Source organism: Fukomys damarensis, unplaced genomic scaffold (assembly GCF_012274545.1).
Source record: "Fukomys damarensis isolate Sample0158 unplaced genomic scaffold, DMR_v1.0_HiC HiC_scaffold_33, whole genome shotgun sequence".
In the NCBI taxonomy this organism is placed as follows: domain Eukaryota; kingdom Metazoa; phylum Chordata; class Mammalia; order Rodentia; family Bathyergidae; genus Fukomys; species Fukomys damarensis.
In genome coordinates this window covers 40475783-40500020 of record NW_022900945.1, presented here as the reverse complement: position 1 = coordinate 40500020, position 24238 = coordinate 40475783, and the positions used below count along the sequence as shown (strand labels likewise).

The 24238-nt window shown below is 44.6% G+C and overlaps 1 protein-coding gene across 4 annotated transcripts in view; it reads right to left on the bottom strand.

The window, feature by feature from the left end:
- Elapor1 (endosome-lysosome associated apoptosis and autophagy regulator 1) overlaps positions 1-24238 on the bottom strand; it is an 87271-nt gene that overhangs the window by 21264 nt on the left and 41769 nt on the right. For all 4 annotated transcript variants that reach the window (XM_010605955.2, XM_010605958.2, XM_010605956.3 and 1 more), the window contains 8 exons: positions 20416-20536; positions 19321-19513; positions 14272-14419; positions 13671-13751; positions 13041-13146; positions 12764-12913; positions 4122-4210; positions 612-789 (listed from right to left, as the gene is read on the bottom strand). In XM_010605955.2, coding sequence (XP_010604257.1) covers positions 612-789; positions 4122-4210; positions 12764-12913; positions 13041-13146; positions 13671-13751; positions 14272-14419; positions 19321-19513; positions 20416-20536 — 1066 coding nt within the window. The remainder of the gene's footprint in view (positions 1-611; positions 790-4121; positions 4211-12763; positions 12914-13040; positions 13147-13670; positions 13752-14271; positions 14420-19320; positions 19514-20415; positions 20537-24238) is intronic.

Below are 24238 nucleotides of genomic sequence, written 5' to 3'. Positions count from 1 at the left end.
ACACAGACAAGTGGCAGCCAGAGGAGAGTGGTTGCTGAGCATTATTGTGCACAGTCACGTCCAACTGATTCCAAAACATCTGACAACAAGCTCAAGACGTAAGCCCTGACCTTTCATTCCAATAGTTCAACCATCTTCCTTGGCCACCAAGATGGTCATTGCAAAACTTAGATGCATCTTCTACTCTGACACGTGTAGTTCACATTATTGTCACAGTGTTAGGAAATGATATAGGTACACATGTCCCCCAGCCCCTCTTTTGCAGCATAGCTTATATGTTCTAACTATGTCAAGCTGGGCACCTCAGCCTCACCCCCAGACCTTCTAGTTGACATCTCTTCCACATACCGGAAGCCTCTTTTGTGAGGATTCAGTCCCTTCAGGTCCAAGTCATATTTGCAAATGCAGTTAAGAGGAGACCCTGACCAACAGCCAGGCCTAGCCCTGACCTCTCTACTCCTGAACTTGGACCCTAGAGGTGGCTCACTCTTTACTGCCTCCCTTGGAAGGGCAGAATCTTCCTTCAGCTGCTATTCAGTGTCCACACAACCCACCCACACGGTGGATATGAGGATCAATATGATGCGGGCAACAGGGCGGAAGGAATTTACCAGAGCCATTGGAGTAAGTGCCGTAAGGGCAGGGCTCACAGGTGCTGTTGCTGGTTTTGAAGAAGCCTGGGTTGCAGGGTGGGCAGACAGTCTTCTTGTCAGAGGCAGGAAGCTTCACTGCCCCTTCGATGTCCTCATCACAGATTTTTGGCTGGGCCCATTTGTACATGAGCTGCGTCTGCAGAAATGGATTAAGCACAGCCCAGCATGCACGGGATTTAGCACATATGTAGGACCCCAACTTGTGAATGTGAGGGGTGAGTGTGAGCAGGAGGGATCCTGTGCCATAATGAGAGCACCGCCAGAGTGGCAGACTTTGTTTTGGTCACTGATGTATCTCAAGCATCTAGGCCAGCACCTAATATATGTTTGTGCTCAGTAACTGCTGAACATAGGTTAAGCAGCTGGAGAAGAATGCATCTAATGAGGATTTTGTGACAGAGGGGATGGGTAACCAGTTGTCTTTGGAAAAATCTTTGATTCCACTGTGGAGTCTTACTACTACCAAGGTCACTGGAAAAGCAGCTGGTGAAAACCCCAGAATACAAAGCAGCACAGAGGGCCAGGGACTTAGCTCAGTGGTGCTGCACCTGCCTCAAAAGTGCAAGGTCCTGAGTTTGATCCTGGTACCAAAAAGCAAGAACAACAAAAATATTGAAACAAAGCAGCATGGAGTAGAGAGACTTACATAACCCTCAGGAAAGGATGGGTGGCTGAGATGTTCTAATTTTCCAAGTGGTGTATTTTTCACTCTTTCATTCAATGAGCACAAATTTTTGGGAAGTCCAAAATATTATGTGCCAAAGCTGGTGTCTCCATGAGGAATGTCCTTCAGGAGCAAACTACAGGGGTAGTGAAGCAATTACATAATGACAATCCAGGTGAGAGAAGGGACAAGAGGAATAGTCAGCCTTCACAGTGGACAAAGAGGCCACTTTCTGACATCCACTAGAGTAACCCTTGTCTTTTGATAAAAGTATAATGTGCAGAAGGAAGGATGACCAGCAGGAGATCCTGGTGTGTTTGGAGGGGAGCAGCTCCATTTTCCCATACAGCCAGCCATTAGATCAGTCAGACCAAAAAAGGGACCCTGAGGGACGGCATTGAGGGGATGATGAAAATGATCTGTGCTGCCTACCATTCATGTCAAAGGATGGGTAGATAAGGCCTCTGCCCCTTTTCTTCAGGATAAGAAGTGATAACGTCTTAAGATGGAGGGATGCTGCCTGCATTGGTGGTGAGCCCTGGGCTCCTCACTGTGGAGAGTAGCTGCTGATGGCCAGAGCCCCAGGCTGTCACCTTAACCTTCCCCTTCCCTGCCTGTCTCCCGTGAGTTTCAGGGAGAGGGGAAAAAGATTGACTTTTTTCTTGGACCTCCATCTCTTGGAGCAGCATATTGAGTGGCCCCAAAGGATTGGCCTTTCTGGTCCCCAAGAAACCACTGAGGCACAGAAAAGATCACAGGGGCAATCACAGCAACCAGTGCAAGGTTATGCTCCTTAATTTCAAAATACAGATCTGAGGACATGAGCTGAGCCTGGTGAGTCACGACTGTAATCCAGCTCTTGGGAATCTGAGGCAGGAGGATTGCTGGGAGTTTGAGGCCCACCTAGGCTGCGCAGTGAGTTCAAAGCCAATTTGAAATATATAGTAAGACTAAGACTCTGGAATACATAGTGAAACGGGGGTGGGGGGTGGGATTACCACCAGGCTAAGCAGATGGAGTGTGGGTGTGAGCACATGCAGCAGACGTGCCGAATGCACATTCACATGTACCGTGTACCCCCAAAGCCTGTGCCTCTGTGCTGCTCCCTGAGCTGCGCTTGTGCTGGGCTACACTGGGATCAGGGCCTTGGCCTGACCCAGCATCCAGGCAGCCCAGTGGGGCTCAGGCAAGGGCAGCACCCGGGCTCCCGGCACCACAGCACACTGCAGATCTGGGAGGCTGTGGCCTGAGTCCAGCAGAGAAGAGAATGGGGCAGAGGAAGGAAAGAGCCACAGCCAGTCACACATTGTCCCTACCGGGGAGAAGAGGGACAGGTTTAATGGTACTAGTGAGTCAACTGATACCAAGAAAGTAAAAATAATTTTTACAAATTCACACAGAACACCTGATGCTACAGGACTGAATGTAAGGTCCCACTGACAAAGCGGCCAGACTTTCTCTCTTGGCTGCTGGGGAAGGATGGTGGTAAAAGATGGCTGGAGGAAAAAAAAAAAAAAAAGAGTCTCTATTGAGGACTAGACTTTGTCTCATACTTGTAATCAGTAAAGGGAGAATTCAGCCAGCCGTGCAGACAGCAAACTCTCACATACCCTAACAGCCAAGCATTGGGCTCAGTGCGGACTGGTGAATTCTGGCTTCTGCTTCTATCCCCTGGAAAAGCTCTGGCTGAGGGATACAGTTCACCCGGGATGTCCGGTCTCAGGCTCCAGCCTCTCCCCCTCACTCCCGCTAGTCCATGGACTCCCCAGCACACGCCTGCCTCCTCCACACCTGCCGTTTCCTCTGCCTGAAAAGCGCCATGGCTCCTTCCTCACCTTATTCAGCTCTGCTCTGTCACCTTCTCAGAGAGGCCATCCACCCTTCTGAAATAGCAGCCCGCCCTGACATTCTCTGTCTCCTAATTGTTTTGTTTATTCCTGACATTTACTACCATTTTATATAGTACTGCAATTTGTGGTCTCTCTGTTGTCTCCTTCCTCAGTAAGAATTAAGCCTGAAGGACTAGATGTTCCCTTGATTTTGCTAACTGATGTGTACTTAGAGCTTAGTACCATGTCCTAGCATATAGTAGCTGCTCAGTAAATATTTGTTGACCACTGAACGAACAGCCTCCTCCAAGGGGCCTTCTGTGACCCCTCATCTCCCACCACCACAACCCCGCGGCCCATTCACATCTCCCTGGTTGCCCCATCTTTCTTCTCTCTTCAGCCTCCCACACAGGACCATGCGCTCAGTGAGAGGAGGAACCCAGCACCTCGGTCACCTCTAACTCCCCAGCCTGTCGCGTCAGTCAGCACACAAGAGCTTTTGATTTAGTGACAGCAAGTCCTTTTCTGAGTCCGAAGGCTCGGAAGAAAGAGAATGCAGTAGTCAGGCCACTCTGCCGTGAGCCGGGAGTGGGAATCAGTGCCTCCCGGCCACGTGCACCAGTGGCAGCGCTGAGGACACGGTCTGAGAAGCTCTGGGGAGAAATATGTGAGCGAGGACAGGCAGGCGCCACCCAGAGGGGCTGAGCGAATGGAAGAATGCAAGTACAAGAAAAAGAAATGGCTTTTGAAACAGAGCATAATTGAATAAGCAGGGAAACAATGAGGCAAAACCAGTTTCTGATCTGAACAAAGCATCCCGCCTGCCCCCCCCACTAGCCCTGGGGTCACCACACAGCTTTGCAGGGTCTTGTCTGGGACCAGTGTCACTGGCCACTCACACTTCGAAAAGCGGGACAGGCGGAGAGCAGAAGACAGTCTACCTGGGCGGAGGGGCTCTGAGACCTTGCTACCTACCTCTCCGTTGGCATCACAGGCCGTGTGTGTGGAGAAATAATCTTTGTCTGTGCAGGCCGGGCGCATTTTGCAGGAGGAGGATCCTTTTTCTAAATCACCAAAGCAAGAAATGATATCTGAAGTTCCATTTAAAAAGCAGTTGCTAGCGATCCTGGAACTCTCAAGCCCCTGGGATGTTGCGGAAAGGAGAAAACCCCGCACGTCCACCCTTCTCAGCTACCCCACTGCACCTCTTCTCGGGGCTGATGAGCAGCTGCTGGCTCTGCACTGTGGTAGCTGAGCAGGGGCTGGGGAACTGGAAGAGACAGCACTGAAGCAGAGAGAAGGGTGGATGTGCAGGGTTTTCTTCCCGCAGTGCAGAGCGGGTAGTGGGGACGGCGTCTTGTAGGCTCACCCCCCCCCTGCCCTAGTCCCTGAAACCCTCCATCGTCCAGGTGCCCTGGCAATCCGACTCTGGGTGCGGTTTTGCTAAGTAAAACACAGTAAAGCTTAGGTCGTAATTTCCCTGGACTTCACTTAAGACAGAAGGTTCTTTCCAAGAGTGCTGTCTTTCATCCCTGATGTGGACCTGATAGGAAACACTAAGTATCAGATTTACCCTGCTCTGTCTGTTCTCCTTGTATCTATGTTAATTCTTCCTCAATCCTATGAACCACTGGATAACAGCAACTATTTCAGTGAATTTCTTTTTAAGGCAATGATTTCACCTTTTTGGAATTGAGAAAATTTTTTAAAAATTTGAAAAAAGAGAGCTGTTTTTTTCTACCCAGAAAAATATTCATAACTCATGCAAATAAATATTTTAATTTTTTCTAGGGAATTTGCTTTCTCCAGAATAAAAACAATTGCTTTATTTATTTATGCTACATGTGCTCTTCTAAACTGAAGGATTATTCAGTGAACTTTAAGTACATAAAATGCACTTTTTTTTTTTGTAATGGAGATTGAACTTGGGTCCTTGTGCTTGCAAGGAAGGTGGTAGAACCACTGAGCTAAATCCCTGGCCCATAAAATGCACTAATTTTAATAGTGCAATTTACAGTGTATGTATCTTTTATATATATATAATATATATGAATCATCCATTTACAGCAGTAAAACTTTTACAGCAGTAAAAACTACTAGCCATATTGAGATACTGAATATTGATCTTACAAATGAATGTCATGTTATTTACCACAGTCTCTTAAATGTGAATATGTTGTAATGTTCTTATTTCTGCCTAAAAAAAAGTTGTTCTCTATTTCTATGATCTAAAGGCTTTCTATTACCCTTAAGCCCTTTTAGTCTTTGTTTTATACAATTGTAGACATCTCAAATAAGAGATTGTTTATGAGTATAATTCACCCCTACCTTGGTCAAATTATTTTATGCTACTTTAATGCTTCTTAGCTGTTTTTCTTTGCTTCTTTTCCTGCTTTTTAAATTTCTTTTCCATTTCAAAGCTTGGAATATATATATTATATTTTTGTCCACAACTCAGTGACAAGTTGACTTTTATACAAATTACTGTAACTATCATTTTTTCCCAATTCAGTTTATCAAACAATATTTTTTTATCCACTCCTCTCAAAGCAGTGCTTTGGAAATTTTCTTCTTACACTATCAGTATTAACACTATGAACAAACACCCTAGTTTTTTTCCCCTTGGAATTAAACATAAGGGAAATAAAACCGTACCATCTTCCATTTTGTCTTAGACTGTCTTTACAGTATTTGTAAAAGACTTCTATTTTACACACATTTGGCTTCACAATATGCATCTTTATCTATGATACTATGTGACAAAAGAAAAACAATATTTATTTGCCCAATACATTGAATATTTTACAAGCTCTTTGATAGTTTAAAACTATATAAACTGTGAATTAAAAGAATCATATCACAGTGATATATGTGCACCTTTGTTTATAGTAGCACAGTTTGTAGTAGCTAAAATTTGGAAACAACCCATTTGCCCTCAGTTGGAAACTGGATAAAGAAGATGTGGTTTTTCTATAAAATGGAATACTACTCAGCCATAAAGAATGAGAAATTAGATTCATTCATAGGAAAATAGATACATATTGAGGATATACTCCTAAGTGAAATAAATAAGTCATATACATGTGCAAATACCGAATAGTTTCTCTGGTGTGAAAAACTATAATAGTACATAAGATCCTAATGAGATAACTGACAATGTGAAATAAAAAGAAAAGGGCTAAAGGTGTAGGGAAAGCAGGAAGGGTAGGGGAAAGGGAATAAGGGAAAAGAAAAAAAATATGAGAAAATGAAAAAATGGAAATAAAGTGTTTGTAAACAGGGAGGGGAGGAGTGGATGAAGGGAGGGCAGGAACAAGGGGAAAAAATGAGAACCAAGACCTGTCATGTAGAGGTACAAGATCCCAATAATGAATGCAACTGTACTGTACACCTAAAATGTACCAATAAACTCAGTTAAAAAAAAAACTATATAAACTGAAAATTTTAGGTCTAGTTTAAAAATCTATTTTTGCATTTAGTTTTATTACTGTAACAATTTTAGACTTAATGCTTTTTAACTAGTTTTAATGCATACCATCAGATCTTTCATACAATTGTTTTATTGCTTTTTAGTTATTTTAAATTCATGTTCTCTGTTTAAAACAACTGCTTTGCAGGTTGCACATTACAATACTCCTATTGCTGCTACTTCTTCTTTTTTTTTTTTTTCTGGTACTGGGATTAAAACTCAGGACCTTGTGCTTGCGAGGCAGGCTGTGGAACCACTGAGCTAAATCCTCGGCTCTACCTCTATTTCTAATAGGAGTAATTCGTCCATTGCAACAAACATTTGACAATGACGAGACCCTCTCCCTTCCTATATTAACTGACAAGTGGTATGGTGTTGTGAAATGCAATTTTAATCTAGACAGAGCTAGGTTTGGATTCTGCTTCATCATGAATGGCTGTGTCACTTTAGACAAGTTACTGAACCACTCTGAGCTTTGGCCCTTTCATCCACGGAGCAATAATAATATTATCTACCGTGGAGCCAGCACATACATGCCTGGCGTATTGTAAGTTGATATTCATTAAATGGCAGTAAGTATTACTAACTTCGTGTTTGCAAACTATTTTTACTTTGGAACTGTCATAGAAGATTTAATATGGATTAAAAGTCTTTTTCCCTTCATTTCCGTGAAGGGCTGGTTTCTCAGCTGATCCCTTCCTTTTCCTAAAATTTCCTTGATCAGAATATCTCCTAATTACTGTCTTGCTGGCCTGCCCTAGGGAGTCTCCTCGGCTGCTCATTTCCCTATCTCTTCTGTCTCCATCTTGTTAGGCTGGGCAAGAGGGAACCACTAGCTGAGAAACAGCTGGAGTCTCCCCAGCTATTTATTAGGTTAACAAGCAGAAGGCTCGGTTCGGCACAGAGGGATCCAGGGCCTCCTGCTTTTGACTGACGTGGCCAGGAGAGACCTGGGAGGAGATGCTGAACGTGTGCCAATTCCCAGGACCTTGTGTACTGAATCTAGCAAAGTACAAGGTGTGTGTTAGAAAATGCATTCTGCACAAAGACCTTTCTCTGTTTGTCAAATATTTGCTCAACCTGACAGATTTTAGCAAAAATGGTCCAGCTGTTTACACACTGACCACTGCTAAAATGGTTTCAATAAATGATTAACCCAAAGGTTAAGACAGGCCTCGCTTTGCCAGCTCAGCGTCACCAAGGTGTAAGCAGGGCACTGGTTAGGTTTGGCAGATCAGCCACCATGTTTGGTTGGTGGAGGCAGTGAAAAGGGATTTGAGCACAGTAGGATCGACCCTAGGAAGACTGTAAGGGAAGGGAGTTGTTCTCAACTCCTCTTTCGGCACCTCTTCCTCCTTTTGTATCCTTTCTCCGCATCTAGGTGTACAGAGGTCTCACTCTGTCAAACTCATTTTACCAAAGGAAAATATTTACAGGCCTAATAAACACAAGGCTCAGTTCAGATAGCAGCTCAGATTCTTGGCAGATGCCTTACCCCTCTCTCTGAGCTTCTCTTTATTCATCTGTAAGAAAAAATCACCCCTATCCTCTAAGAAATAAATAACGTATAAATAAATAATGTATAAAGTTCTGTATGAGTGGCCTTCTATTATTGGAGCCTCTAACAAGAGAATTTTCATATTAAAATAAGAGTATTTAGACAGGCCTAAATGATAATGAATAAAATCATAAAATCAGTGCTTACTACCTGCCAGGCCCCTAAATTCTTTACCTGATTAATCAGTCCTCAAGATAGCACTGTGAAGAACGTATGATTATTATCAGTCCCATGTTAGAAATGAAGAGACTGAGGTACAATCACTTCTCAGCTTTTCAACTAAGATCAAGTGCAGAAAGTTGGGCACAGGTAAGTAATGTGCCCAACCTGTCCCAGCTACTATGTGGTAGAACAGGGATTTTAACCCAGTAACTTAGTTCTGCAGTCCACGCTGTTCCATGTTATCCCAACAGCACAAAGGAATTAATCCTCATGGCCAAATGTTAGGAATAAATGAAAAAGATGTTTTTCATCCAGCTTTTGTCCTTAACATCTCCCCAATGAGTTCTCCGGTCTTCAGCGTGCAAAGCCCTCCTTTGGTTGCATCCTGGGCCCCAGCAGCAGTACCTGCCGAAAAAGCTCCCAACTATGGCCTCAGTCTCTGGCCACCACTCCTCCTCCACCATCTGCCAGCACAATCTCCCAAAACACGCGCCAGGTCATATCACTCCCCAGGCTCAGAATGCTTTAATAGTCTCCACTGCTGACGGGATCAAATACCAATTTCTAAAGAGAATTTCTATTAGCATGTAATAATTGTACATATTATGAGCACAGTGTAATATTTCAATGCATATACAGAATGGGAGATCATGCTGGAAATCAGCATCTCCATCTCCCTATTACTTTTTTGTATTTGGAGCCTTCAGATCCTTTTCTTATAGGTTAATATATAGAGTAGGTTATATATAATAGCTCATAATAGGTTAATCCTCACCCCGTGCCATGGAACATGGGATGTATTTCTCCTATTTGTGTGTTTGCACCTGTTGTCCAACTTCCTCCTCTATCCTCTTTTCGGTGTCTTTCCCAACCTCTGGTAATCACTATTCTTCATTAAAATGGACTTTAAAAATTGTTTTTAGAAAATCCCATTTTTTTCTAGCAATAGCATCGAAGGACTGCTTCATACGCTGTTTCCTGCTTACCTTTCAGCCTTGACTGCTGCAACTCTCTATACTAATTTTCAGCTATGAGCCTTCTGGCCTGAGCTTACACATTTCCTATCCCAAACATCTTGATCCCATTCAATCAGCATTTCATAGCTCAAAACTCAGCTCACTTTAAAAAAAAAAATTTTTTTTTGAGACAGGATCTCATTGTGTAGTCTAAACTATAGCCCAAGCTGGCCTGAAGTTTGCAGTCCTCCTGCCTCAGCCTCTTGAGTCCTGGGATTACAGGTGTGTACCACCATGAATGCTCAGCTCAGCTCAAATTGCAAGATCTTAGCTAGTGAAGCCTCTCCTCCTGTCTCAGAAGAACTAACAATTTCCTTTTATTTCTCCACCGTACATGATATTCAGCACTACTATCCCAGCCCCATTGCACTGAGGAGAGCAAGGCACCTAAGTGCTTTTATCACAGCGTTTTCAGCAGAAGCTGGAGGATGGCCATGAGCTCTAACGGTAGCTCCAAGCCCAGCTTTGGCAGGCGCTCAGAATGTATTTGTACGTGGATGGGGCTTTCATCACTCATGCACTTGTACCACAGACACTTATCTGACTCTCTCTGCAGTTTCTCAGCCTTTGGCCTTTCCCCAGCACTCTTTGGAAGAGTCAGGTCTCAAAGAAATGTGACTCTCTTTGAACTCCAAGCTAGTGAGTGAGGTGGTCGACAGGGAAACCTCATTCTTCATAATAAAAACTCACTTCTCAACCAAAGGGGTTTAAAAAACTGATGGCAGGAAACTATAATCCAAGAATTCAGGTTCCCAACCTAACACTTTACAATGGCTCTCTAGGTAAAAATCCACTTTCACAGAGTTAATCAAAACACTCCTAGGCGATTTTGCCAGAACCACCCTGCCATTCAAACCCTTGCCCAACCGCTGAATTGGAAAAGGAGCCGAGACAAACAAAGGCCACCATTGACAGGCAGATCAGGAAGGGGAATAAGAAATTCAAGTGGAAAAACAGGATTTCTACTTATAGATAAAAACTTCCTCCAAGATCTACACTTGCTTGTTCTGGCTGAAAACTACACTCATTATTTGGCAAGATCTGTGTAGATAAATGGGTCTTTTGTTTTAGGAGCAGTGTGGAAATTAAGCAGTTCACAGGTCAGTGGCTGGTCTTGGCTAAGCAGACAGCACCTGTGTGAAGTATGAGTGTCTCTGGGGGACACTTGAGGGATGGCTTTGTGCTGGGTTTTATATGATTTTGTGTAAAAAAGAAAAACAGAATCTCCACGAGTGTTTCAAGTGACAAAAATAAAAGCTCTTTCTCTCTCCCTTCTTACTGGTTCCAAATCGACCTTGGAGATTTTACCTTGTGCCAATCACTGACTGCCTGACAGAGAGCCCTCTGGTGGCACTGCCCATCTGGCCCCAGAGCCTTGATGTCTCCTGACACCTCCTCAAATGATAGGTCCTGTTTCTTAAATTGGGATGTTTTAGGAGGCTGCTGTACCTAAGATCTGAGAAACAGGCTGCTTCCAAATGGCCCTTGGAAGTGGTTTTCCCTTACAGCAATGGGTTTTAAACTGTGTTCCAAGGAAACATAGATTTTTCAGAAATGTCTGCTTTGGAGCCCAGTGTAGTGGCACAGGCCGATAGCCCCGGCTCCCCTGTACCCCCATACTGGGGACTGGACCTAGTATGGACTGACTTGCACTCAGCCATATCCCCCAATTTTTTATATTTTAAAAAATTTTGAGTCAGGGTTGTAAGACTTGAATAGGCCAAAGTGACTCCATGCTAATAGGCCAGACTGTGCTTCTTCATATGCTAATTGCTACCTTGGTTAACAGCCTGCCCAGGGGCAAATGGTTTGACAAAAGGTGACCCTAGAACATTTCCTGCATAAGATAAGCAATGTGTTTGCAGTCTTGTTCTGTGAATTCCCTGACTCTTTGTTTAGAAAAACCTTATAAAAAGTACCTCAGGCCCTGAGCAGTTGCCTCTCTGAGCCACCTGGCTCCGGGAGTGCCGTCTGGCCAGACTAATAAAGGTCTTTTACCATCTAGGCTGGTGTGTTCCTTCCTGGGTTTCTCGGTTCTCTGTCGTGTTCGCGGAGCCTCGCTGGGTGTTAGGGCCCAGCATCGTGGAGGCCTTTCGGCTGTTCACACTCCGTGGAGTGGAAGTGAGACTTTAGGTCTTACAAGGGTCTCATTAAGTCACTAAATTGCCTAGGTTGGGTCTCAAACTTGCTTGTGACCTTCCTGCCTCAGCTTCCCAGAGTGCTGGGATTATAGGCATGTGCTATCATGCCTACAAGTCCAGGTATTTAGGAGGCTGAGTGGAAGAATATATATATCTCCCTGCTTTGAATTCAATGGATGCTTAATTTGAAAAAAGATCTCAACTTTCATCTTTAGTTCTTGATATTAAACTGGTTATACTGCCCAATGATGAATGTAACTGTGTATACTTAAAAAGTACCAATAAACTCAATGAAAAAAACTGATTATACTGTTAGCCTGATTTGATCATTCCACAAAATATGCATACAGTATATTGAAACATCATGTTATGTCCCATAAATATATGCTATTATTTGTCATTTTAAAATAAAATAAAACCTTCATGTTTATGTTCATCAATACAGCCTCATAGTTCTTAAAAATAACATGTAATAACTGTTATAACTGGGTGTAGTGGTACACATCTATAATCCCAGAACTTGTGAGGCTGAGGCAGGCAGATTGCTGCAAGTTTGAGGCCAGCCTGGGCCACTTAGTGAGTTCACAACCAGCCTGAACTACATAGCAAGAACCTGTTTCAAAGAAAATTTTGTTTTGGTTTTTTTTTGGTACCGGGGGTCAAACGCGGGTCCTTGTGTTTGCAAGGTAGGTGGCAGAACCACTGAGCTAAATCCCTGACCCCCCTAAAAATTGTTATAAATTAAAATACATAAATTTATCTTTTATCTATAATTATTGATTACAATTATAATCACATAGGTTTTCATTAAATAAAACAGATTTTACTACTTGGGAAAATAAAGACTGCAATATCTTTCCCTATTTGTCCTAATCCCTCTAACTCTGAGCTGCTTTTCCTTTTTGCCATGGCACTTTTTTGCCATCTAACATAACAACTATCTAATTTATTATGTATAAGTCATTTGTTTTTTATAGTTATTATTTATTGTCTGCTTTCCCTCCACTAGAATGCGAATACCATGACAACAGGGACTACTTGCTGATATATTCTCAGCACCTAGGATGGGGCCTGGAAGATAGGAGAGGCTTAACAAATATTTACTGATTCATTTCTGGAGTGATTGCTGGATATGGAGTGGCAAGGATCTTCCAGAGTCTAGAAAAGGAGGGTTTAAGGCTTATTATCTTCAGCTCAGCCAGAAGGACGACTCGACCTCCTGGCTTCTCCCTGTGTGTCCCCCCAACCCTTCCTGCCCCTAGAAACATCACCTGAATATTTGTCAGAGTCACAAGGGTGGCAAGAAGTTTCTCCTTTGTTTGAGTAAGAGTTGGCCGGACAAAGCTTACAGAAAGAAGAGCCTTGCTCGGCTGCGTAGGTGCCTGGCTTGCAGGGGAAGCATTCAGAAGTGTAGGCCACTCCTAAGGAAGAACATGTAGAAGATCAAGGATGGAGCCTGAAGGCAGAGGCCCTGGGGACTGACCGCCACCCTCCCCACAAAGTGGAGAGGCCAGGAAGTCAGCAAAAGACCGACCCTGTCCTCCGTACCTGTGATAGCGATGTTTCTCACCAGCACAGGATTGGAAACCCTGGACCACACTGAGAAGGCTGTGGTTCTCCAGTACAGGACATTATTGCCTCGATTTAGCTCAACCTAAAAATGACAAAAAGGTATTAGCTACTTCATGGCAGAGACAAGCATCACTAACCTGCCAGTTTAACCTCTTACTGAGTAGACGCTGCCTGTCTGACAATCTCCCTCCCTTCCTTGCCTTTGCCCTAAAAGCTTAGCTCAGCTCATTTGGGAGCCTCCCCTTAAGTCCCTCTCATACCCTCTCCCACTGTCCTTTGCATCACAGATTCCATAAGTATCTCTCATAGTAAGAGCAATAAAGGGACGTGAGGGGACTGACAGTAGGTGATCGGTGTCCCCTCATTCTCCCGAAAGTTTGACCTTAAATTTGAAAGCTGCTGGTGCTTGGGGTGAAGTTTGAGTGCAAGAAGCAGCCCATGCCCCTATTCTATCTGTGAGGTGGAAGGAGCCAGCCCACGCATGTCATCTCAGACCCCTGCCCTCCAAGAACAGAGGAGAGGAAGCTCGGGCCGAGAGGAAGTCCTCATGAGGAGAGGCCCCTGGCCCTTCTCTGGGACCCCCAGGAAGGCTGGTGCAGCACTCACACTGTGGAATTCCCATCCTTTCTCCGTGGTTTTCATCCATCTGGAGTCATCCACATTGGGCTGACACTGATCATTCTGGACCTGAGACAGCAGGAGTTTGGGATCAGAGGCTCAGCTTTCAGAGGACGTCAGGGCTTTAGCCCATGAGGCACAGCCCCACAGAGTTCCCTTCTTATGGAATAAGAGTTGTGGGTTTCCTCTAGGACTGACCTGGGACACATGAGCCCTGAAGTAGGGTGAGAGCTGGCTACACACACACACACACACACACACACACACACACACACACACACACGAAACATCTCAGCACTAACACCAGAGAGGTCATTTGCAATAATTTGCTCCTTTCATGTCTGAGCAGGAAGAAACCCCTAGAAATTTCACAGATTCTATCCCCCATCCCGACGCCTACCCCTAGGATCCTTTTACTCTTGCCTTTCCCCTGCCTCCTGAGGCCTCACTTCATTTGCCCACAGTTCTCTCCAGAGGGAAAACAACTGCGATTTCCCAAGCAGGACCACATTTGTAGTTGATTCCTGCAGATGAATCTAAATCTCAGAGGGTCTTTACCTCCCTTGCTCCCCTTTGGTCAGGGACTTACGAAAAACTCAAAGATGATACTGGAGTCTGGGTAGTAGTACTCAAAGTTCACGGTGCCAGACTGCTTCAGGCTGACGGCGTACATCAGTGTGGCTGTGCACTCGTCTGTGTTAGAGGCGATGTAGTCACCCCGGGGAACCCACTTGGACCTGGAAGGGAACAGGAATGGGGCTCATAGTCAGGAGCACAGCGCACCAGACTTTGCACCGTGGACAGCTCTCATGGTCTGCTGGGCCTCTGGGGAGTCCAGACTTGTGATTCCTAAGCTAAAGTCTGATCCTGAAAATGTGCAGTGAGGAGTGACAAAAGGAGCGCTGAGGCAGACTGGGGAGCCTAGCACACATGGCCAACAAGAGGAGGACAGACAGGTTACCTCCACATTATGTACAACTACTCCCAGAGTAGATGGTGGGTGAAATGGGGGAGGGAGTGGGAAACATTGGTTACCTAGTATCACTCAGGTATGGAATTACATGTTTTATATTCATGATTCATTTTCACCAATAAGAGGAAGAGCTATTTTGTCCATTTAATAGATGATGAAACAGGCTCAGAGAATGCCTTGCCCAATATCATGAAGCCATCAAGTGGCAAGGCTGGGATTCAAACCCACGTCTGCCTAACTCTGTCAGAGTGAGTCAGCAGACACACGTTCTTCAGAACTCAGAAGTTCATCCAGTCAGGTCCACTTGTTTGTCTGGAGCTGTCCACTTTAAGATGTGTCCATCCTGCATCCCCCAATCCCTCTTCAGGCTGTGGCTGGAGACGTCCTCCAGAATGAAACTATGACCACACAACTCCCCTGCTGAAAACCCCTGAGACTAACTCCCTGCCACCCTTAGGACAAGGTACAAATTCGTGGCCCACTCTTTGTACTCCAGCCCTAGGATTTCTCTCAATTCCTTTGCCAAGCTTTCTTTTATGAGCTTGCTATTTCCTGAAATAAAATTCCTCCTTCTCCCTCTGTTTAATTCTTCCTCCTGTCTTCACATACATGCCACTTAATCTAAGAAGTCTTCCTTGATTCTGTCTGCTGTGACTATGGGTGCCCTTCATTTTCTCTGTTTCCCTTCTCATAGATATAATCCCATTCTGCTTTATTTATTTGTTTGTTTATTTATTTATTTATTTATTTATTTATTTTGTAGCAGGAATCAAACTCAGGACCGTGCTTGCAAGTCAGGAGGTGGCACCACTGAGCTAAATCCCCAGCTACTTTTAATGTTATAAACTACTATTGCTGTGCCATACAAAGTACATAACGAACAGGCCTGTACCTTTCACCCTGCTTATGTAATATTGCACACACCAGGTGATGTGATGCACGCTTAGAATCCCATCTACTTGTGAAGCTGAGGCAAGATGTTCACCAAGTTTGAGGCCAGCCTGAACAACTTAAAAAGGCCCTGTCTTAAAATAAAAAGTTCTGGTGACATAACTCAGTGTACCCTGGATTCAATCTCCAGTACTAAAAAGAAAAAAATGCAGCGCAGCAGAAACACCCTTGCAACTCCTGGCTGATCTCATCCCCTTCCCTCTAATAGGTTCCTTTCCCACTGCCAAGGGACAACTTTCCTGAATTTGGGGTTTAACACCCCCCGTGAAGTCCTTAAAACATACTAAATATAATGCTGTGAATGTTTTTAAATTATTTAGTCATTTATTTGGTTGGTTTTTTGTTTATTTGTTTGTCCCAGTATAGCCAGTCTGGCCTTGAACTTTGCGCAAGCCTCCGAACTCAGCCTCCTGAGTACCAGGATTACAGGTGAGCACCACCATGCCTGACTTTATTTTTCAACTTTATGTAAATGATGTCATTTTTATATGTTACGAAACTTACTTTTTTGAGGGGAAAGTTTCAATATAATGGTAGTAGAATTTATCCATCTTTATACTATATAGTTCTTGTCTCTCTTTTTTTTTTTGGTGGTGGTGGTGCTGCTGGGGGACCAACCCTGTACTTTGTACATGCTAAGCATGTAACTCAACTACTCAGTGACATCCTCTGACCTTCCTTTCATTTTTACTACTGTATTGTATCCCTCTGTATGGCTGGCTCGCTCATATTTATTTACTGTTCATGAACATGTAGATTGATTCCATTTTTTGCTACTGTAGCAACTCTGTTATGAATATTCTTATTTGTATACTTCTGTCCCTTCTGAGAAAATGCTTGGCAGTTGAGATGCTACCCAGAAGTATGCAAATCTCCAACTTTACCAGGTTTTGCTGCCTTGTTCCCCAGAGGTTATATCAATTTACACTGGCCAGCAGGGTAAGGGAGCGCTTGTTGCCCTACATCCGCTCCAGATTTGGAACTGTCCAACTTTAAAACTGTTGCCAATATGCAGCGATAGAAAACAAGTGTCTAATTGGGCTTCAGATCTGATTTCTTTGATAACTAGTGAAGCTGAGCAGCTTTTGTGAAGCCTGTTTGCCATCTGGGTTTCCTCTTCTGACCATACTTTATTTTAATTCCTCTTCAGTAGTCTGTTCGCCTGGCTGGCCTAGATATGGTGATGGCAGAGACCTCAGTATTACCCTCAAAAGTAAAATATAAACTGAGCTCATCCAACAGGCCCCAGCTAACTCAATGGCATTGATTCTCCTTGTTGGAAGAGACATTCCATGCGGATGTATTCTACAGCATTAAGCTATAAATAACTCTTGAAGTTTAATGAATAATTAAAAGGGTGCCATGCCATAAGTGGGTTACATTTGCAAAATGCATCACAATTCTGTCTTTTGCCAGAGCTGACTTCAGCAGAGACATTTCACATTCAGTATAACATGTTTTGGTTTAGCGTGGTTTGGTTTCTAGTGCCAGAGACAGCTATCTAAATTCTTTGAATGTATCATGTCAATCCTTAACACATCTTTAAAAAGGGCACTATTTTTCTCATTTTTTAGGATGAGGAAACTGAGAACAGAGGAGGTTGGGAAAATTGCTGCAGGTCATTCAGTGGTGAAATGTGTTACTTTTTATTTTAAACATTTATGCCTTTTTACTGTCTGCATCCATCTTGCATGCATTCATTTCATAGGAGTATTTAGTCTTCTACGCTTTCTTCCCTGCTAATATACAACAGAGACCTGAAGGTTAAGGAGGGGTCATCTAGGAAAGGGGTGGAGATAAGCTGTTCAAAGACACTGGGGAGGGAGGGAGCCAGGCAGCTAGTGAGGAAGCAGCGGGGTAGGCAAGAAGAAAGGCAGAGGGCAGAGGGCAGAGGGCAGAGGGCAGAGGGCAGGCCTGCAGGCTGTGGGAAGGTACTGCATTTTACCCCAAGTAGTGGATATCCAGAGCAGGAAAGTACTGATTTGTCATTTTCAGGTTAATCTGGCTTTTGGGTCGGTGTGGCCTGGAGGAGGCGGGAGGGGAAGCAGGAAACCAGCTGAGAAATCTTGAGGCAAAGCAGGCAGGAAGCAGTGCTGGCTGGGGTCAGGCCGGAGGGAGTGGGACCTGGGGCAGTGCGGCTGGTTTCAGGTTGAACCCAAAAGCTAGACATTTAGGCTCTTGGTACCAGCACAAGTATTGCCTTTCAAAATCTCTCCAGGTGACTATTTCCTCTCCATTTCTACAGAGGAGAAACATCTTTCCCCTTCCCAGGGATGTTGTTGGATGCTTCAAGATACAAGTTCTGAGCCAGCCTGTGCTGTGGAAACACAAGCCGTTATTAACAGGCCCACATCCTGCTTCACTGAGAGATACTGGTTTCTGGGCTCTCAGCACAGCCTCTGGAGAGAGGTGAAACCCTTCCTTTGCATGGATAGGAATTCATTGAGTCAGCCAGGTCTGCACCTTATCCAGGGTCAAATGACATTTGTTACTAGGACCCAAATGGGGGTTGTCTTAACCCACACATTTCCTCTCCTCTGCTTGCATCCTTCTGGCTTTATAACACATAAACTGAATTGTAAATAACATTATAATTGGAATGTCAAGGGTCTGCTACATGGCTCAGACATTGCTACTTCTAGGAGATTTAAGTATAGGAATGGGAGAATCGCTCCTAGTTTTCCAAGTCCAAGTGTAATAAAATTCTTCAGCCGTTTTTTTTTTTATCCTTTTGCTTTCTTTTTTTTCTCCTGTACTTATTGTCAATAAATGTGTGTGTGTGTGTGTGTGTGTGTGTGTGTGTGTGTGTGTGTGTTTTGTTTGGCATGGGACGGAACTCGGGAACTTGCACTTTCAAGGTGGCACCACTGAGCTAAATCCCCAGCCTCCATTGTCAATATTTAACAAAAAGTAATGTACAAATTGCCTTGGATGTAATGTTATTTGAGGGTGGCCATATGGGGCATTAAAAACTTGGGCCTGGGTTTGAATTCCACAGCCTCGCTAGTTGTAAGCTAGGTAATTAAGGCAGATGGCTTAACCTCACAGAGCCTCCAGTTTATCCTGTGATGGAAACTGTAATACCCATTTCACAGGATTTTAGTGTAGATTGTAGAAAATAATATATGCAAAGTTTCTAGCCGGACACATAAAAGGTACATCTGAAATAAATATCCAGTTGTCCAAGACCCCTGGACTTTTCAGTTACTGGTAAAGTTCTCCATCTGAGCTGCAAATTTTTCTGGCTATTGGGATCTCAAAGGAGTTGGAAGATCTCAGCTACCATGGACCAACCCTCCAGTCTTACTCTATCCCCCCACAAAACCCACAACTCAGGTTATGCAGAACAAGTTTTAGAAGCTAGCATCAAAGCCAGGAAGACACCCAGTACCCTGCATATTGTGTGTCAATCAAGCTGGGGAAGTTTACTGGCTGATCCGAGAGTCCACGGTGGATATCCGATTGAACTTTTAAACACCAGAATGGGTCATTTAACCTTGTCCCCTTTCTCCAGGCCCCGCACGCTCACACATGCCTGCCAGTCACTGACAAGCTTAGGTAAGAGTGGACTGAGGCGGCAGCCACATCTAGCAGTCCTGGGAGGCCCTGCTCAGAACCCCCCACCCCGCAGTGTTGTTTCCACTTCCCCCATCCTCCCTGCCCAGCCTGAGGGGCCCCAGGTGCCCAGGGACAGGGATGCCCGGGCAGACTCACAAAGTGCAGTTCTCAGTGGACTCTGTGGCACTGTCCTCGAGCTCCATGTTGTCGGAGAGGCTGGCAAAGCCATGGGGCAGCTCATCCCACTCATCAAACCGGATGCCCGTGCCGAGGGAGTAGCGGCCCTCGGCACACGGCTTACAGGACTGGTCTTTCATATCCAGAAACTCCCCAGCGTTGCAAGAGAAAGCTGGAATGCAGGGTAGGGACAAGGAAGGGGTGGTGAGGTCACTGTGGCCCCTGAAGGAGTGGTGAGGGCAGCCTAAAGGGAGAAGCTCAGCTCAGTTTGGCCCATTAAGATTTGAGGCCGTGGTGTGTCTGGTGTGGTACAGTTTATACAGAACACGCAGAAGAGGTAAAGCCATCCAGGCAGAAAGTAGAGCGGTGATGGCCAGAGCCCGGGGGTGGGGCGGGGGGACGCTGCTAACCATAGGGGGCTTCTTTTCAGGCCGATTACAATGTCAAATCTGAGTGGTAATAGTTGTTGTGACTATTCTGGAAAAGCCACTGAAATTTACCATCAGGGGTGAAGTTTACAGCACGTAAACTATATCTCAAATAAAGCTGTTATTAAAAAAAAAGATTTAAGGCCAGACGGGCTCTGCCTCTCTGTGAAACGCCGGGCTCATCTTGTTTCCCTTGCGGAGGCGCTGAGGCTGTTCAGGGCACACTCCAGAGAAGACGGCATGGCTCCCTGGGGTGACAGATGACTGGCTGACTGGTGAGTGCAGACTGGAGGAAACGCACAAGCAAAGATGAAAACAAAGGCAAACAAAAGAGCAGTAAATCTGAGTGCCACGGCCCTGGAACTGCTTATGCTGTATCCACCAATGGGATTTAAATATAAACAAACAAACAAACAAACAAACAAATAAATAAATAAAAGCAGATTTAGAAACCAAGTTTACATCTGTGGAGTAGCATTTCTGCACCGTATTTCACAAGGGCTGGGGATGAAGACTAACTAGGAGAATGATCTGACTCCTTAAGGCAGCTGTGTGTTCAGGGAGAGCCGAACTCAGATGGCAAGAGGTTTGGGGTAGAGGCCAGAGCCGAGCAGCGGGGAGGCCCTAGAGCTGGAAGGCTGCTTACAGCACTCCGTGCCCTTGACAGGGTCGGGGAGACTGGTGCACAGGCCTGGGGTGTGTGGCACAGCGACCCTCCATCTGGAACCCGTGCTGTCACACGCGGTGTACTCATAGTGGTACTCCGACTGCGGGGCAAAGAACAGGGGAGAAAGGAGCGTTAGCAGTGACCCAACATGAACGACATCCTGCCCAGCACATGGGCTCTGAATGACACTCATCATCGTCATAGTAACCGCCTGGTGAGCCCTGGCAGGAAGCGGGCATCGTCCTGCCCACATTTTTACAAAGCATGTCTGAGGACTACAGTAATGTGGCTCATTTCTTTTCAATCATCCAGCTCCAGTTCCTTGAAATACACTTCTTTTTGCTTGACTCGCTACTGTTGCATATAAAATAATTCCCTGAGGGAGCAGAGGGATAAGGTAGGAACAGGCTAGAAACAGGGAGAGCTTGTCTTGTCTTAAACTGTGTAAATTACGAACAAGGGCATTGTGAAGGGCGTTCTAAATGGAAGGCTGGTCCACAAAAAAATTTACAAGGGATTGTCAGAAACACAGAAGCTGTATTTTTTTTCTAGTTCTCTATATCCTTCTCCCTCCTTTCTGCCTAGAAAGATGACAGGTTCCCACTTGCATTGTGAATATGTCCCACTTAGCTCAGGCAGGTGATGTGCACCCATCACAGGAGCCTGTTCAAGTGCAAGAGGGAAAGCGCGGTACATTTGCTTTAGCTGAACTAAAATAAATGGAACAACAACAACAAAACAGGCAAATCAAGCACTAAGTAAAACCAGAAAAGGCGCTGCTGGGGAGAAAGAAAGCGCAATTGAGGTGACAAATGCTCTTAAACATTTCTTATTCTTAAATCCTGTAATGAACAACAGACCACAGAATTGATGATTTTTGCTCTGACAGGTATTTTACAAACTGCACTTACCTCGAACTGTAGCCATGCCCACACTCTGTATAAGTGCATCCACGAGAAAAATAGAATCAACATCCCCCTTCTGCCCACACGGAAGCATGATTGTGTAACATGCAGAACTGCAAAGAGCTGAGACTCAGTGTAAGACAGTTGCAGTTTGCTAATTTATTCCATCAGGATCCAGAAAAGAAAGCTTCGCCTTTTGTAAGAGGTAAAAATATTGCATCTCATGTAGACTAAGATTAGCACATTTTTTCACATTTAACATCTATAAAGTCAAAGTGTGTCTTGTAATTGACAAAATAAGGAAACACTATGCCATGTTTTAACGGATAGCGCTTTTTCTTTCTTTGTGTTGTATAAAACATGGTATACCTTGGAAGCAGTGGCATCTCAGGTTGAAATATGGTGACCATGTGTTTCCCATTCTGTGATTGCAGAAATTTAGGAGGGGGAAGAGAATTATTCAAGCTTTTTACTTTTTCTCTCTTGGAAGTATTTGCTGTGCACATACAGCATGTGCAGCATGAAGAGGTGCAAGCTGTGTCCAGTGTGGCTTGGGATAGCAACCCATGAACTCAGCATTTCGTCTTTTTTGTTTGTTTAGTTGGGTTTTTTTTTTTTCTTTTTTGGTTTTTTAGAGACAAGGTCTCACTATGTAGTTGAGACTGACCTGGAGCTCACTATGTAGCCCAGGCTGGTCTTGAACTCACAAGGATCCTCCTGCCTCAGCCTCCCGAGTGATTACAGGTGTGTGCCACCATGCCCTGCTTCGGCATTTCATCTTGAGGGAGGAGATGCAGGAGAGGAGAAACTGCGGAAACCGAGGCCTCACTCTTGACCGGATTCTTTGACTTTGAATTTAGAATTTGGTGTCATCAAAGAAAGAAGATTCTCGGGATGAGGATTCTCCGTGTTGTTGGGTTACCACCTCTCTGGCCCTAATTTTCTTCATAATTCCAATGTGTTCCTCATTTCAGAGGACTTGGAGGGTAGAGAGGACAACTAAACACATTTCGATTCTAGTTCTGAAAATGACACTGTCAGAAGGATCCTGGGGCCAGAATGAGGGGTAGGTGATAATATGGATCACTGAGCTAGAACCCAGGACTTTTCCACAGAGAGCCTCCTCCACTTTCACTGAACACAAACTCACAAACTCACACTGGACTGAATTTAACAGCCAAGTCAAACAATTAAATATGACACTGTTGATTATCAGCAGCCAGGCTAGGCTCACTTCTGAGGCAGGAGGATTGCTGTTAAAATATCTAAAACTTCTGGTGTGAATAATCTGCAATAATACAGAAGATCCTAATAAGATTACTGACATTGAGAAATGGGAAGAAAGGAGCTAAAGGTGTAGGGAAGGTGGGATGGGTAGGGGAAGGGTAATAAGGGAAAAGAAAAAAATGTGAGATAATGAAAAGATGGAAATAAAGTGTTTGTAGATGGGGAGCGGAGGAGGGGGTGAAGGGAGGGCAGGGACAAGGGGAAAATTGAGAACCAAGACTTGTCATGTAGAGGTACAAGATCCCAACAATGAATGTAACTGTACTGTATACCTAAAATGTACCAATAAACTCAATTAAAGCTGAAAAAAAAAATCTAAACCTGCTTGAGCAGACTATAGCTCATGCTGACCATATTCAGCCGTTTGAAGGTATGTGGGCCAAGTCCATTCTTTGTTGCTGGCTTTCATTTTGGTGTCCCCTGTTATGGGCTTTCATTTTGGTGGAAGGTTTGCTGGGAAAACAGAGATAGAAGCCAGGGCCTTGACCATGCTAGGCAAGTAGGCAAACGCTCCACCCTGAGCTGCACTTTCAGTCCCTATTTTACAATTTTACAGATGAGAAAACTGAGGATTTAACAGGTGAAATCACATGCTTAAAGCCACATGGGTCACTTGATTGCCGAGCCAGGATTGGACCTGGGCTCCAAGTTGAGGTCTGTGTTTAAGGCTGCTGATATTTGAGAATAGCCCATGTGGGCTCTCACCACACTCAAAATGCATCCACAACTGGCTCTCCAGCTGCTAGAAACTTTGCAAAGAAAGCCAAGTATATCAAAAATTTTGCAAACAGGACACCCAAGTCCAAAGAGCATGGGTTAGGAAGGGTGAAAAGCATTTGGAACCTTGTTGGAGGATCTCCCCTGTAGTGGACACCTTCTGGCTTGGCCTGCCTCATGTCTACACTACCTCCTCCTCTGGTAACAGGACCCCTTGGGGTCTCTACTGTACATAGTCTCAGTGGGATTGTGAAGAACATATCCCACACTGACCAGTCAGGTGCCCTCCCTGGGCACGGGGAAGATAGGACAAGGGCAGTAAGCCACAAAGTAGAAGTGTGCAGGAATTGAGGGAGGGATGAGGCAGGAAAGTGGGGCAGCTGGGGACAATCCCCTCTTCACTTCCCAGCGGGACCTAGTCCTGGCCTTGGTGCCCCCAAAACCCAAATCCACAGTAGTAATAAAATATTATTCCAAGAGAAATGATCCAGTCATAAAAGCACAAATACTGTATGAGTCCATGTACGTGAGGTACCCAGACTAGCCAAATTCTTAGGGACAGGAAGTAGAAAGGATTTCCAGGGGTGGGTACAGAGATAGACCGGGAGTCATTGCTCAGTGAAGTTTCAGTTTTGCAAGATGAAAAGAGTTCTGTGGATGAACAGAGGTGACAACAGCGTAACAATGTCTGTGTACTTAGCACCACTGAACTGTGTACTTAAAACTGGCTCAGGTGGTAAATTTTATGCGATGTACACGTTACTACAATTTTCTTTTCTTGGAGGGGGTGCCAGGGATAGAACTTGGGACTTTGTGCTTGCAAAGTAGGTGGCGGAACAATGAGCTAAATCCCCAGCCGCTACAATTCTTTTTTTTTTTTTTTTTTTTTTTTT